This window comes from Triturus cristatus, chromosome 8, assembly GCF_964204655.1.
Source record: "Triturus cristatus chromosome 8, aTriCri1.1, whole genome shotgun sequence".
Classification (NCBI taxonomy): Eukaryota; Metazoa; Chordata; class Amphibia; order Caudata; family Salamandridae; genus Triturus; species Triturus cristatus.
In genome coordinates, this window is record NC_140591.1 from 602,700,377 (window position 1) to 602,714,691 (window position 14,315).

Below are 14,315 nucleotides of genomic sequence, written 5' to 3' on the forward strand. Positions count from 1 at the left end.
CTCATCTCCTTTAGCAAGAGTAGCCCTGCACAAATGGCACAGACAGACTGAGCAACAAGTTGAAGCTTACCGGATTCAAATCCCTATTCCCACAAGCAAGCAGTTTAAAGATCAGAGGTCTCACTATGTGATGGGCTGTGATAATCCGGTGCCTAGCTGGGCCCCTGCTACTGTACTTTCAGGAAAGTAGGCCCTCATTAAAATCAGAATAACAGCAAAACACTTACTCAGAAGCTGGTGCATTTTGCCTGCAAGAACTGGAGTGGTGACTACAAACCACAAAATCCATTAGCACTGCTTCGCTCAGTGCAGAAAGGCACCAAGATCTCCCACTGTGCCATGGACAGGTCTGTCCATGCTTGTTGAAAACAGAAAGATCAGACTGGGCCACTCCTGTACGGCCTAATTTTTGTTTACAGGCCTCGCAGTACAGAGGATATTGACGATGGGCGAATGAAAGATCACCTCTCCAACGACAACAGGAGCCTTGCAAAAAACTGTTGTGAACAAAAGTCAGAGATTGCATTGAGCCAAGCAGAAATACTACTCGAAATGCCCATTAGGATATGGCTATTGGAGGAGTTTCCCCCACCTCCTAACAGGGCAGTTGCAAATTTACGGCTCAACCTTCCCTTTGGATGTTACGGCTAGTCTGCCCCTCATCATTCCAGCTAATTCCCTAGGCAGTCACCCCTTCTTGAAAAATCCCTCTTTAGGCTTCCATAAGGACCTGCAGGTTTTAACAGAAGCTATTGTGACAAGTCTACACACTCAATATGAACCTTTTTTGCATCACTTTGTGATGTAAAAAAGGATCTTGTGGCGCCTATGGGAGAAGAAGCAGTTTACAAAGATCCATGCTGACAACATTTTATCTCCCACTGGCAAGATACCTTGTCCACTGGGAAATTCAGCTTTATCTGGCTTAGAAGCTCAGTTTAGTGCAATGAACATGGCTCCCCAGGCTGGACCATAACAAAAGGCTCACAAACAGTAACCCATTCTGGTTTTAACAATACAGTCAAGTGACTCTCAATACAATGGTACTATCCAGTGTCCTTTGATAATACCAAAGAAAAGATCGAGGCCCTGCGTAACTAGTATCGCACATCAGCACAAAAATGATGCAAGAAACACTGGCATTAAGGCTGGCAAGCTCCTGGCATGGCTGGGCTTGCTAGAGGCAGAGGCCCATTGGGTACATAGTATAGTGGGAGACAATGGTGAAACCTATACCACAGATGGGAGAATAGAATAATTCAAGACATTATCAGGAGTTCTATAGGGCGCGCCCTCTGGCTGAGGCCCAACAAATCGAACCCTACTTAGTGGCTGTGAAATTGCCAACCTTTCGAGGGAGGACTCTTTGGTCCTGGAGGAGAAAATTGCACTCCCAGAAATAGAAGTGGCTATAGCTAAGCTGAACTCAGGGAAGACTCCGGGCCCGAATAGCCTCCCGGTCGAATTCTTTAAGAGGAACACCAGGATCCTGGGTCCTCATCTCCTTAAGATGTACTCAGAGGCTAGGAGGTAGGGACACTACTGCCAGATCTGCTCCGGGCTATGATAGTAGTTATCCAAAAGAAAGGAAAGCCAGCGAAGAGTTGAGGCTCCTATCGCCCGATCTCACTGCTCAATGTTGAGACTAAGGTTTTGGCAACAGCGCTGGCCGCGAAGCTCGTAGACGTACTATCCCCCTTGATTCAAATGGATCAGTCCGGTTTCATGCCACGTAGGTCCACTAGATTCAATCTCTGCAGACTCCGTAACTGGTTGGAAACCGTCCACTCAAGTCCGGACCCACATGTAATCCTCTCTCTGGATGCAGAGAAGACCTTTGATGCGATGCTCTGGCTATTTCTGATGCAAACTCTAAAGAGACTTGGATTTGGCCCGAAATTCGTGACCTGGATAGCGCTGCTGTATCAGGAGCCAGTGGCCGCAGTATGAATAAACTGAACCCTCTCCTCGGAGTTCACCTTTGGAAGGGGGATGCAACAGGGATGTCCCCTGTCCCCCTCTTCACCTTCACGCTAGAGCTACTAGCCTGCCTAGTTCGCGACCATCCTGATAGTAAAGGCTTTCGGGCCACAGAGGATGAGAAAAATTTGATATAGGTGGATGAAATCCTCTTAAATGTCACACAGCCGGAGAATATGATCCCGGTAGTGCTTCAGGTATTTGAAACTTATCGCGCCCATGCAGGTATAAAATAGAGTGGGATAAATTGGTCTTGCACCCAACAGGAATGGAACTCGATATGTCGCCCATTCTGGGGATATTATTGGTAGTTAAGGAGAGTTTGGAATACCTTGGGATTTATGGAATCCCCGACAAAGAGCGTAGTTTATACCGGAAACTTCGGCGCGTACTGGTGGAATTTCATGCGGACACAGACTGCTGGAAGGCATAACCACTAACATTATTGGGCACAGCAGCCATGTTTATAATGATCACAATGCCGAAATTTGTATACATTCTTCAAAACAACGATCATAAATTCCCGGATGATATTTTTACTAAAATAGATGAAGAAGTCTAGAAAGTTCTGAAATGATGGGCACCCCAAGGTGGCACTGATGACGCTGCAACGCAATTACTATAATGGGGGTATCGTCCTCCCAGATCTCAGAGCTTATTACTGGGCTGCTCATTAGATTGTAATAAATGACTGGGTATATGTGACTGGTGACCTCCCCATGTATGCGCTAGAAAGACCCAGTTCCAATCTAGTCCATTGTCTCTATGGTGGGAAAGGGGCTCGAAGGCTGCAGCCGGCAACCCGGGTGACATTGGAGGTTTTGCCCAAGGCGGGAAAAGGTATGGGGGAACTAAGAACACCCAAGAGACCCCGTTGAGGACAAGGATGAGGCTTAAAGAAATTGGGAGATTGATAGGTTTTGGGACACAGGACCTCATTGGGATATCTAAGCTTGGTAATCGCCTTGAAGATGGTGGTTTTAAACCTTTCAGCATGATCACCAAGTAAGTGACACACAGTATTACAAATGCATGTAGCTTAGACATGCATGGAAGGCAGAAGGTCTGGACACTCGAGTTAGCTGAATATGCACTATTCGAGGATAGGCTGCTCCTGCGTGAGATTGAGGGAAAGGTGGTTTCTTATACCAACAAGACGATAAATAACATGCAGGACTCCCTGACGAAATTGAGAGCTAAAGTACAAGTTACTTACCTTCGGTAACGATGTATCTGGTAGAGACGATTCTAGCCACAGATTCCTTCACGGCCCGCCCTTCCTCCCCATTCTGCGAGGGCCCTCTGCTTGGGTTTCTGCAGTCGCCTCCCTCTGGGTGGCTTGTCTTCTGTGGGTGTCCTCTTAAGTTTTCTTCTGGTCAAGCATCCCTCCAGCTGGTTTCTTTCCAGCATGAGGGCCTCCTTTTGCTCTTTCCCCCTGTTGTTCGAGTTTCTGATCCCCCACCGGTCTTCTTCGTTCGGGGTTCTTTTACCTGTCCTTTGACCTCCTACTCCTTTCAGGGGTTATGGCCCTCTTTGGCAGCGTGCCTGGGTTTGTTCACTACCAAGTTCGTCACCCTGTTGCAGGAAGTTAGGGACGGCGAGCTGGATCTTCAAGTGGTCAGGGTGACTTCCTTACTCATTGGATAGGCGTCCTACATGTGCAGTGCTCTAAGAGCGCTGCATTCCCCAATGGTATGCGTTTGGTGGTGGGGTGCAGTCTTAGAGAGCCGAACCTTTTTCCACATGTGGCACGGTTAGGAGAGAGTGGCAGAGAATGAGACACCCGAAAATTGATGGTTCTCATCTCGAGTCTCGCTGTTTGTCCGCGGTGATTGAACATGTCAGTCATTCGTGGATCTGAACCTTTGCTCTCTTTGCAAGGTGCCCTTATCAAGCTGCTGAGGCCCCAAGAAGGGGGAATGTTTTTGTAGGGTTCCCATGACAGCCATGTCCTTAAAATATAATCAGTTATATGGAGGCGAGATGTCGAGCTTGTAGCAAGCACAGCATGCCTTTACTCAACTGTGCAGTGAGTGGTCCATGGAAAGGATCAGGAGTGAAAGAACTCACCATAACTCAAGACAAGCCCGTGAGTTGTGTGCGTGCGCAAAAAGATTATTTTTCTTAAAAAGCACGCTACGGTCTGCTGCAGTATAGAGTGGCGGGGGGGGGGGGGGAGTGGAGGCCAGCAGAGTGACGCGATCTGTGGTGGGGGAGGGGGGAGGGAATTGAAGCGCAAGCAAGGCGAAAAGAGGCAGCAAGTCTTAATGAGCCTTGACAGAAACCCACATGGCGGCTGCGCTCGTGCACGCCCTCGTGAACGCAAGCTTGAGGCCAGGAAAAGCCTCTGGTAGCACTTTGAAAACGCACTAACTAAATGTCTTGCAGAGCAGCGCATGCGCTGGCTCAGGCGAGACCTATAAGGGGCCGGACCAGCAGCCAACAGCAACAAAGTCCCAACAAAAGGACCTGAAGGCACATCAACCACACAGAACACACAACCGGGGCTACTCGTTACAAGGCCCCAGGAAAACAACGGAAGAACACCTCCCAAAACACAGACCAACATACAGGTCACTGAGGGGGAGGAGGACGAGGACGACGAGGAAGCCCCGCAAGAAACCTCCGAATGGCAGAATCCGCAGGGGCATGGAACAAAAGAGCGCCATCAAAGGGAAGGTCAACCAGCCGTTCTCTAACATTCTCAGGAAACACACTATCCCGTAGCCAGGCATGGAGACAAAGGGCCTCAGAAGAAGCCGTGGTACGACCAAGCACCTCCGAAATGTCCAGAGCCGACCGAAGAATAAATGCCGCCAGCTCCCGGCCATCCAACACTTGGTGCCACAGATCAACACAGGCACACTCCTAAGAAGCAGCTGACATAAGGGACACCACCAAATCAAACAAACAAGAAGTGGCTCTAGCCACTACACAAAGAGTGTTAAGGGCCCGCAAAGCGGCACTGGAGGAGGCGAAGATATTGCACCCCCAGGAATCTAACCAGCAGGCCTCCCGTGATGGGGGAGACAACACCGATGGCAGGGAGGGAAAGGCAGTCTGTAAAAGAGGGCCCCTGGTAGAGGGGTGGAGGAAAAGACAGACCGGATCATGCGGGGCAGGACGTTGGCGGTGCAGAAGTGGCTGGGGCACCGGGTCCCCTGTGGCAGGACGCCCCCAAGCCCTCAAAAGAGAAGTGTGAAGCGAAACCTCGAAGGGAAGAAGCAGCTCCCGACCACCAAAACCCTGATGGAGGACCTCCAGCAGATGATCCGTGGGGAAATGGACAGCTGGATCGCCCATGTGCAAGATTCCCGCAGCTGTGGAAACAGCCCGAGCGAAGGCAGCACTCGCCTCCATATGGCCCCGCAGCAGGGGAAGCAATTCCTCTGTAGGCGACGGCTGCAAGCTAAGGCGGCCGTCCCCCAGCACAACCGGAGGAAGGTAAAGCCAAGCACGGAAAAGGGGAAGGCGGACCGATGAATGGGGAACCCGAGGTGCCTTCGGCGAAGACTGAGGGCGCAGTGACGGCGAAGAGCTGTCCTTAGGGGACGCCGTGGAAAAAGCCACGCTGCGGCGACCAGTCTCCGGAGAAGATGAAACCAACAACCGCCGAACCTCTGGAGAAGAGGGGGTGTCCGAAGACGAATCAACGACCCAACGTCAGCCCGGCGCCGTAGAGTCCGCCACCGGCGACAGGTCAATGTCGACCGGCACCGAAGGGGACACTGGAACCATCTCTGCCACAACACCGCAGAGACCCCCGCAGGGGTTTGCGGCGAGGCAGAGGTGCCGTGGTCCGAAGGAGGGAACCCCGAAGGGCCGCACCCCGACGGCACCACCACTTCAGAACCTGGAGCTGAACCGGTCGGCGCCGGCGACGCCGCAGAAGTCCCCACACGCGGCAAGGGATCCGCAGACATCCCAGGAAGAGAAGAGGGAAGAGCCAAAGAGGCCTGCAAGGCCACTGCATAGGCCTCCATCAGCGCTCTGGTCGCCCCTGTGCCAGGGAATGGCGGATAGGGTGGCGACGCACGGGGCCGCACCACCCGCGGAGAACCCTTCACCCACCAACAGGCCGGGGACCGGGCCTCGGGGACAAACTGAGACACTTACCAACAGGTGAGCGACGCCCTTGCGGCCTGGGAGAGGGACGATGTCGGAGACTGAAGCGGCGGGTCTTGAAGCCTTCCGCGGGGGACAGGCGCAGCAACAACGCTGACCTGGACATGCGTTCCGAAAGGAGTTTCAGCCAGCACTCCCGCCGGGACTTTGGCTTTATTTGCTGACACGCCTCGCAGTCCGTGGAGTCGTGGTGCTTCCCCAAACACCACATGCAGATGGGGTGAGGATCCGTCGCCGACATCTGGTGCGCGCAAGACGAGCACGTCTTTAAGCCCGAAGGCATTCGCGCACACTTCAAAAAAAATGCTTAAAGCGGAAAAAGAGGGTCTGAAACAGGCCAGGAACACGATCCGGATCCGCGTCAGCGCGCCTGGGTGGGGCTTATGTGACCTCGCTAACGTCGCTAACGTCACGCCCGCGGAAGACGTTGAGGCAGAGTCGCGTGGAATATGCTCACAGGCAATTTAAGGGTCAGAACAGTACCTTGGAATAACTGGATTCCAAGCTGATGGGATCGAATCTTCTTACTAAATGAAGGATGTGTTTAGGTAGACTCATGACTGGTACTCTGAATCGCAACATGATTAGACCATAGACCTCTGGCCCAGATGATTACCTTTCTACAACGCTAAATGTATTCCCTCACTGACCTTTGGAGCAGGAATCTGGGGCTATGTTTACACATCCTGTATTCAGACACCCAAGAATAGATCTCTAAGGTACATGCTACTCTTGCCACAATCTACCCCAGCTGCTCTTATACATATTTTAAGTATGTAGAAAACACATAAAAGTGGCACCTGTTTTTATGGGTTTCCATTTGGCACAAACCAGCAGTGAGACTGAATAGGGAAGTTATACCAGACTGCCTCTCACTCAATCTTTGGCATGAAATTCACTGGCTAAAAAATATAAAGGACTTTAAAAAAAACATTGATTTAAATGCCCTCCTAGATTACAGCTTGATAGGGGAAGAATGCCTGGATCATCTCTAAACCGCATCTGTCTTTAAAAACTGTAAAAGTCACAGAACCTTATTCGAGGATGGGAGACCATCCAATGAAATATTATATTTTGATCAGATTTAGATGTGGGACGGTCTACCATCTACTGTCCTTACTCAATATTTTAATTGCAAAGGATATACAGACTTAATTTCTAGTGATAATCTACCTAGTCAAGTGCCTAAGCACTTTTTCTTCTTTTGCCAGTGCTAAGTGTGAGAGTGTGCACTGTGAGTGTGCAGTGTGAGTGTGCAGTGTGTGTGCAGTGTGAGTGTGTGTGCGTGTGTGCGTGTGTGCGCGCAGTGTGAACGCGCGTGCGTGTGTGCGCGCAGTGTGTCTCAACAAGCCTGGACTGTTCATGTTTAGCTCCTGTTTTGTTTCTAGCAGCCATTTGATGGTTTACTGTTCATGTAAACCAAAATAAGTGAACGTATTCACTTATATCAATAAGGTGGCTTCCAAAAATTAGGCAAATTCCATCTGATTGAAATTGTTTAAACAAGGAAATATGATAATTCTTACGACATTTAATTTACCAACTACCCATTTTGCTTAAATGTATTCGTGAAAAACACATTGCTGAAAATGTCAAAACATGTAACTTTAAACTGGCTTTGATTGCGTTTGAAAAGTTTACCTCATCCATAGATGAGCCTTCTGTATAGGTGCATCCTGCACACAATTACCCATTACACATGAAACTTACAGGAGCTGTCAGAATAAATGGCATCTTTTCCGAACATGTAGAGCTCTCCATCTTTCGTAGTGACGGAACTGCTCCCATTATTGCACGCTGTGTGTACCACAATCTTCCCGTCCACTTTTATTAATTTTTTAGGCTTGTAAGGCTTTGACTGACGTCTGCTTTTAGCTGCAAAACACAGAAGAGTAAAAAACAAAAATACATGACATCCATTGAGTTATACATTACAATGAATTCAGAATAAAAAAATTTACTTTCAAGAACTAATAACCTAGGGTTTCCACGGTGAATCATAGCTTTCATATATTCTCTATAGAGATCTTTATAAATTTTACTGCTAAAAAAAAAAAACTTCTGTGTGATGTATAAAGGTGTATCCTTATGAGACATTTGAGGGTCACCGTCTATACATGAGGATCGTTCAGAAAAACTGTTGTGTAATGGTCAAGACTGCAGAGTTTGCCCATATGTTTCTGCTGCTCTTGAATGCACATCAGGAAATCATAAAGAAGCAGCACAAAGTCCAATTATTGATTTTTCCCAGACCATGTATCTATCAGAATATTGAGTCCAAAGTCAAGAATAAACTATTGACAGTTCTACTGTGGCAACCTCTCAAGCTACGGAGTTGGACAAAGAGAGAAACAGGTTTTTGCCTAGTAAACCATAATGCTCTGCAGGGCCTGATCCACGCCAACGTCAGTGTTGCACTACCCACCTGGAAGAAACACTCAATTCTCTGGAACTACACAAATTCTGAGTACTAAACATAAAGCCACTCAATACTGCATGTTATTTCCAAATATTTTACATATGACCAACATGATTCTTCCCTGGTCCTCAATATCCATCCCAATGCTCTCACACTCATGTTTCTGAATCTGCCACATAGTGCTCAGAGACCTCATTGACACTATGCCAAACCTACAAACCAATCCTGCTGACTTATTTATGTCATCAGATCGCCTCTGCACTCCCAAGCCTTAGGCACCTTTTAAAAGTACCAGTCTAGTGTCTATCAAAGGTCCTTTTCTGATTGCTCCTTCCATGTCACCACACATGTCTCACAGCAACCCTTTGGGAATAGTACCTCAGGGCAATTCAGTTGGCAGGAGCATTTCACAAGTAAACAAGATTACCACTTACCACTTCATAAAATATTCACTACTGATTGAGGGGAGGAACCAAGTTGGCCACCTAGGTAGATCTGCACTGTTGCAACTCCGCTACACTGACAATAAACCTCCTCAATCAGCACCCACTGTCCCTCCCTCCAGCCCCTTCCCCAAGAGTCATGCACCTGAACCTTGGTGGGAGCTAGAAGATTGCAGATAGAGCCCAAAAAAATACAGGTGCTGAATCAAGCCCCAAAGGAGGTGGACAGAGTGTGGATGGCATGCATTGTTGCTGGAGTGGACTGGAACACACCCGATGCGGGGGGCTGAGGAGGTGGAGGAAAAGCTCATTCGAGGTGTGTGATAGATTCAGCAATCAGCCATACCAGGCAAGTCCGCATAGAAGTACAGAGGTGGGATAGCTGGACATCAGCACTCCAACAGTGAGCGAACTGCTCTGGGAATACCACAATGACCTGCGCGGAGTAAAGTCCTGAGCCCAGCAAGAACGAGAGGACAGTGAGTGCTGGCGGTTTGCTAAAATCGTAGGGATGAAGATATGCAGGCTGGAGTTTGTTCACACGGGACTCACAGCAACTGGCAAGGAGACTAAAACACACAACTCCGGCGAGGGGCTGACCAGGGACCTAGGGGCAGAGGACAAGGCTCTGGGGAAAAGAATCACTACCTAGATGAGCCGCAGACCCCAGGGCATAGTGGCCCCACACACTGAAGGACAGAGTAACTCAAAGGCCAAGAAGTGCAAATAGCGTGAGGAACAACGAAGAGATATGGGTCGATAATGGGGCCTGGAAGCAGCTGAGCATAAGAGTATCAGCATTGGGGTAGTACGAGGAGCCAAAGGGGGGCAGTGGAAATTGGTTCACAACAGAGGCAAAACTAGCAATGAGATTGACATGAGGTGCCTGTTTATTTCCAGTAACATCTTGCTAGGACGATCTTACACAACACTTTTGGGAATCTTACTCAGCCACAGCAGCAACACAGAGTACCATGAGAATGTGAGAATCTGAATTTGTGTATCAATGAGCTGAAGTATGAGGGTTGAGGGTGCTGGGGTAGGGGATCACAGGAAATGAGGAACAGGGCTGTATGCTTTTACATTGAAATCTGGCCCCAACCATATTTGAATTTGTTCAGTCCAATGCCTGAAGAGCGCAGAGGGAATAATGTGCAGACCTCTAGCATAAAACAGGATTGAGGACAGCACTGCAAAAACGGTACAATGTGGAAATTCCTTCATCGATTGATGCCTCACTCTCACCTCCCTCTGCCTGAATCAACAAATTCTGGAAGGAAATACATCTACAACAGCAAAAATACACAATTTACAAATTATAAGTGGAGCTGCTGAGACAGGATCTTGGCGAAATATGGCAATCACACCTCAGAAACAGAACAGAGGATATCTAAAGTTCCATCTATCATCTTGTCTTTTGATGCCCTAAGTGTGACGGGCATGTCCAGACATTGGTCCCCCATTCACCGTGCCACTGGAACCAAGCTATATCTGGCCGGTGAGCCCTACTAAGAGTGAAACTGGTCCTGGGTTGCTTGTATTCTAGTTCATCGTGGACCTTGTCTGGTAGTTCGGGCTGGACCGTCCCCACTAGAGCAGGGTCAAGACTGATTTTCATATGGCTGGGTCCAAACTGAGGTGACATCGTGTGCACAAGAATGATGGATTGGGATGCGGCCCAAGTAACTGTCAGTGGTTGAGATTAATTCAAGCATTCTATCCATCAATTTTATTGTATACTTAAGCTAGTGCAGGCAGTCAAGCCATTTGCTTTGCACCACCAAAGCGCTGAACCAACTGCGCTCACCTATTAGAAGTGAATTAGGAGGGACTCTAAACATTTCTGATAAAAAAAATAGACTGTGTTGTTCACATGTATGACTGTTAATATGTTCCCCTGCGTCTGAAAAGTCTAGCTGTTTTCAGCTGCCTTTCCTACAGTCACTATCACGCCTCAGCCTCGGATGCCTTTTATGACCAACTACCGCTCTATAAACCTTTTAAATAAATACATCTACAAGAATCTTTGAATGGCATTAAATCCTCTTCTTTTAACTTCATGGAATTAATAACAAACACGTTGGAATTTCAGGCAAACATTTATTTATGTGAACTTTCATTTTAAAGGAAAAACGAGCATAATTTCACTACAAAAACGTTGCAATTTGGATGTTTTTACACAAATTTGATTGCATAAAATAACAAAACCTACTTGATTCACCGTCCTCTCCTTTACTCGCAGAGCCAGTGAAAAACACACTTCCATCATCTGCAACAAGCAGGGCATGCGAACCATCGTGGCCCACTGAAAACTGCACTATCTTTGGAGACTTTGTGATGGGCAATTCCACCCATTTCCCTGCTGAAGGCCCACCTTGCTTGATTCCAAGACTCTGATATTTGCCAGTGTAGTAAACCTGGGGGAAGCCAATAACAGAATGTGATACAAGTCCCACTCTCTCAAGATTTATACAGGAAAAAACACAACCAACTGACAGCAGTATTAAATCTTTATAGTGACCATTGCACTGACATTTTAACACGGTTAAGCTTGCTAAAGCCAGTATTTTCTACATCTGCAGCCACTTTATTTTTTATTCAATGTCCTGGGCCTCTCTGAAGTGGGGGGGATTCAGGGCATTTCAAAGGAACACATGGGTACTAAGGTGCTATGCGGACAGGAGTGGCTTTGTAAGCTTCCACCTATATTGATGTAGAAACAATACGCTTTAATAACAGCAGTTCCATTACAAACACTTTAAAGAAAAAAAGTCACATTCCATTTCTTTATCGAATACATTAATGGACCAGTCACAAAATTATGGCAGCTTAATGGGCATTAACATGTAACTAATTCAAATGCAATCACTGTGCCTAAAATGTAAAAGCCTACTTATTGAGGGCAATGGTATATACATTACAGTGAAAACAATAACTTGGAGGGACATATGAAATTAAAATAATTCAGACTCTTTCAAACGTACTTCTTACACAAACTATTGTTTCCCACGCTATGTTGATCCGTCCATTTATTAGTCCATGGGCAAATGATTACCAATGTTGATGATTTCTTTTTCATATTGCCCTAACCTGCTCATACCAAAAGATGGAGCCCATCTCCTTTCTTGACTGTAATATGTATATGCCTTGCATGCATCCAATACTAGTTCTTCTCACTCAAGTCACAAACTGCATAGAGGGTTTCTGCATTTCGTAGAAGCAATCTATTGGTTTTGCATCTGTGGATCTGTTCGATCACATTTCTCCATCTATTTACATATTCTTTGAATTTCCTGAGTCTGCCCTTTAACCTTCTGGTCATTCATTCAAACATAACTGGCCCTTGGACAAACTCAACTAGTATCCGGGACTTACACTGTCATTAATACTCTTTGGTCTTGAACCTTTAGGTAAACACTTAGATTTTTTTGTTTTGCACTTCTTTTTTATCACAGGGAATTACCACAGGCGAGGGGTCGTGGTCACACGGGGTACAAATCTTTCGAGCAAATCATACAAAAAAGTTATGTATCATTTTTGAGTTTTACTTGGTGGAACCTAGAAGTGGTTGAGGTGACAGTGTGGTACTGAACTAGAGATGGACTAGGATGAACCCAAGAGCAGTTTGGCGTGCTGACGTCTGTACTTTTCACGACTTTTGCATGCCAGAAGCGTGGAGCCATGAAGCTGACGGACAGTAGTGTGCTAAAACAACTAGGGCCCTGAAGGGGAACAGCCCTGACATGAAGAATGTATCCACAGTGCAGGGAGAATGGTTGTGTCGGTAGGGAATCTGCGGCTAGATCATGTCTCTACCAGGTAAGGCGTTACTGATGGTAACTATCTGGTCACTCTGATAGAGACATCTAGCAGCAGATTCCTTACCTTATAACAGATACCCAAGTAATACCATCCCCAGAGGAGTGATTTTTGAAAAGTTTAAACCAAAACATACTGTAGAACCAAGCGGCCTTCTCAACAGACCTGATTATCCAGGCAATAATGTTTTGCAAATGTGTGAAGGGATGCATTGCCCACCTGGCAAATGTCAAGGATCGGGACACCACGCTGGAGAGCCGTGGTGGTTGCGTTAGCTCTGGTCGATTGAGCGCTGAGGCCTTTGTGAGGCTGTTTCTTTGCCAAAGCATAACATTTTAATGCACAGGATAACCCATCGGGAGATGGTCCTCTTCTGCACAGCACGTCTCTTCTTTGCTCCAACGTACCCCACTAAGAGTTGGTTATCCACCCGGAACTCTCTAGTGTGATTAAGGTAGAACGAGAATGTACTTTTTGGGTCATAAAAGTGGATTTTAAACACCCTGCAAATACTCCAATTGGCACATAGGAAGCAAAGCTGGAGGTGCAGGGTGATTTTTCAGTGGTAGAACAACCCAGATAAGCAGCTGCTGTGACCAATGTTATTAGCTGCCAAAGGGATGCTGGGGACTGGAGTCGGTCGGCTCATGGAAACGTCCACTAGGTAGCGGCCAGATACAAAGTATCCCAGGGTGCTGCTGGTAAAGTTTGAAGTGCTTTTTGACATGAGCCCCGGTCTTCCTGAACCTAATTTACCAATATGTTTGTACACGCGGACACTCTTAATTTATACACACGGAAATGTCAGTTAACACACAAATGAGGTTAGCAGTGTGCCTACTTGTGCACAAGTGGAAGTGACAACAGAGTACATAAGAACACCAGTGTAGGGGCTGGCGCCCACCGAGCTGCAGGCAGCATGGCTGGCAGGTGTGAGAGCTTGCATGCTAGTAGTATGCATCAGACATCCTGGGTGGAAAAAGACAAGTCACTCATTTGGGTTGGGGGAGGAAGCAAGACAAACCTCGGTTACACACCTCCCTGACCCCCTCGGAGCCTAGGGTGCACTAAACAAAAACCTTGTCTGCTAATGTATTATTAGGCTCGAGTGCTCACTGCTGCTAAACGAGCCCGCCAGACTCCTGCCCTGCCCCCATCAGGAAACGGGCACGTTGAGATGAGCATTTACCGCTTTATGAAACACAAACATTGCTATCAGTAAGAGCAAACATGCATTTCTTTTTTCTTCAAAATAAATTTAGTTTGTTGGTTCCCGGTATAAAATTATTGTGGAAGCGTCCGCCCCAGCATTCAGGGAACCGGCCAGGTGTTGAACCACCAGGGATATGCCCTGTCCCAGCCAAGTCCAGAGACGCAGGGCCTCTTGTCAGAGGGTCCATGACCCCACCCCGCCTTGTTTGTTGCAGTACCACATGACAGTGGTGTTGTCCATGAACACCTGAATCAGCGTTCCCTTGAAAGATGGTAAGAAGGTTTTCAGTCCCAACCGGATCGCATGAAGCTCCAAC

General features: G+C 47.4%; 1 protein-coding gene across 15 annotated transcripts in view; it reads right to left on the reverse strand.

Annotated features, from left to right (window-relative positions):
• The window catches only part of MYCBP2 (MYC binding protein 2), a 1,771,217-nt gene that overhangs the window by 1,491,178 nt on the left and 265,724 nt on the right, over positions 1 to 14,315 (reverse strand). For all 15 annotated transcript variants that reach the window (XM_085622060.1, XM_085622057.1, XM_085622054.1 and 12 more), the window contains exons 12-13: positions 11,180 to 11,384; positions 7,816 to 7,980 (exon numbers count right to left, since the gene is read on the reverse strand). In XM_085622060.1, the coding sequence (XP_085478186.1) occupies positions 7,816 to 7,980; positions 11,180 to 11,384 (370 nt within the window). The remainder of the gene's footprint in view (positions 1 to 7,815; positions 7,981 to 11,179; positions 11,385 to 14,315) is intronic.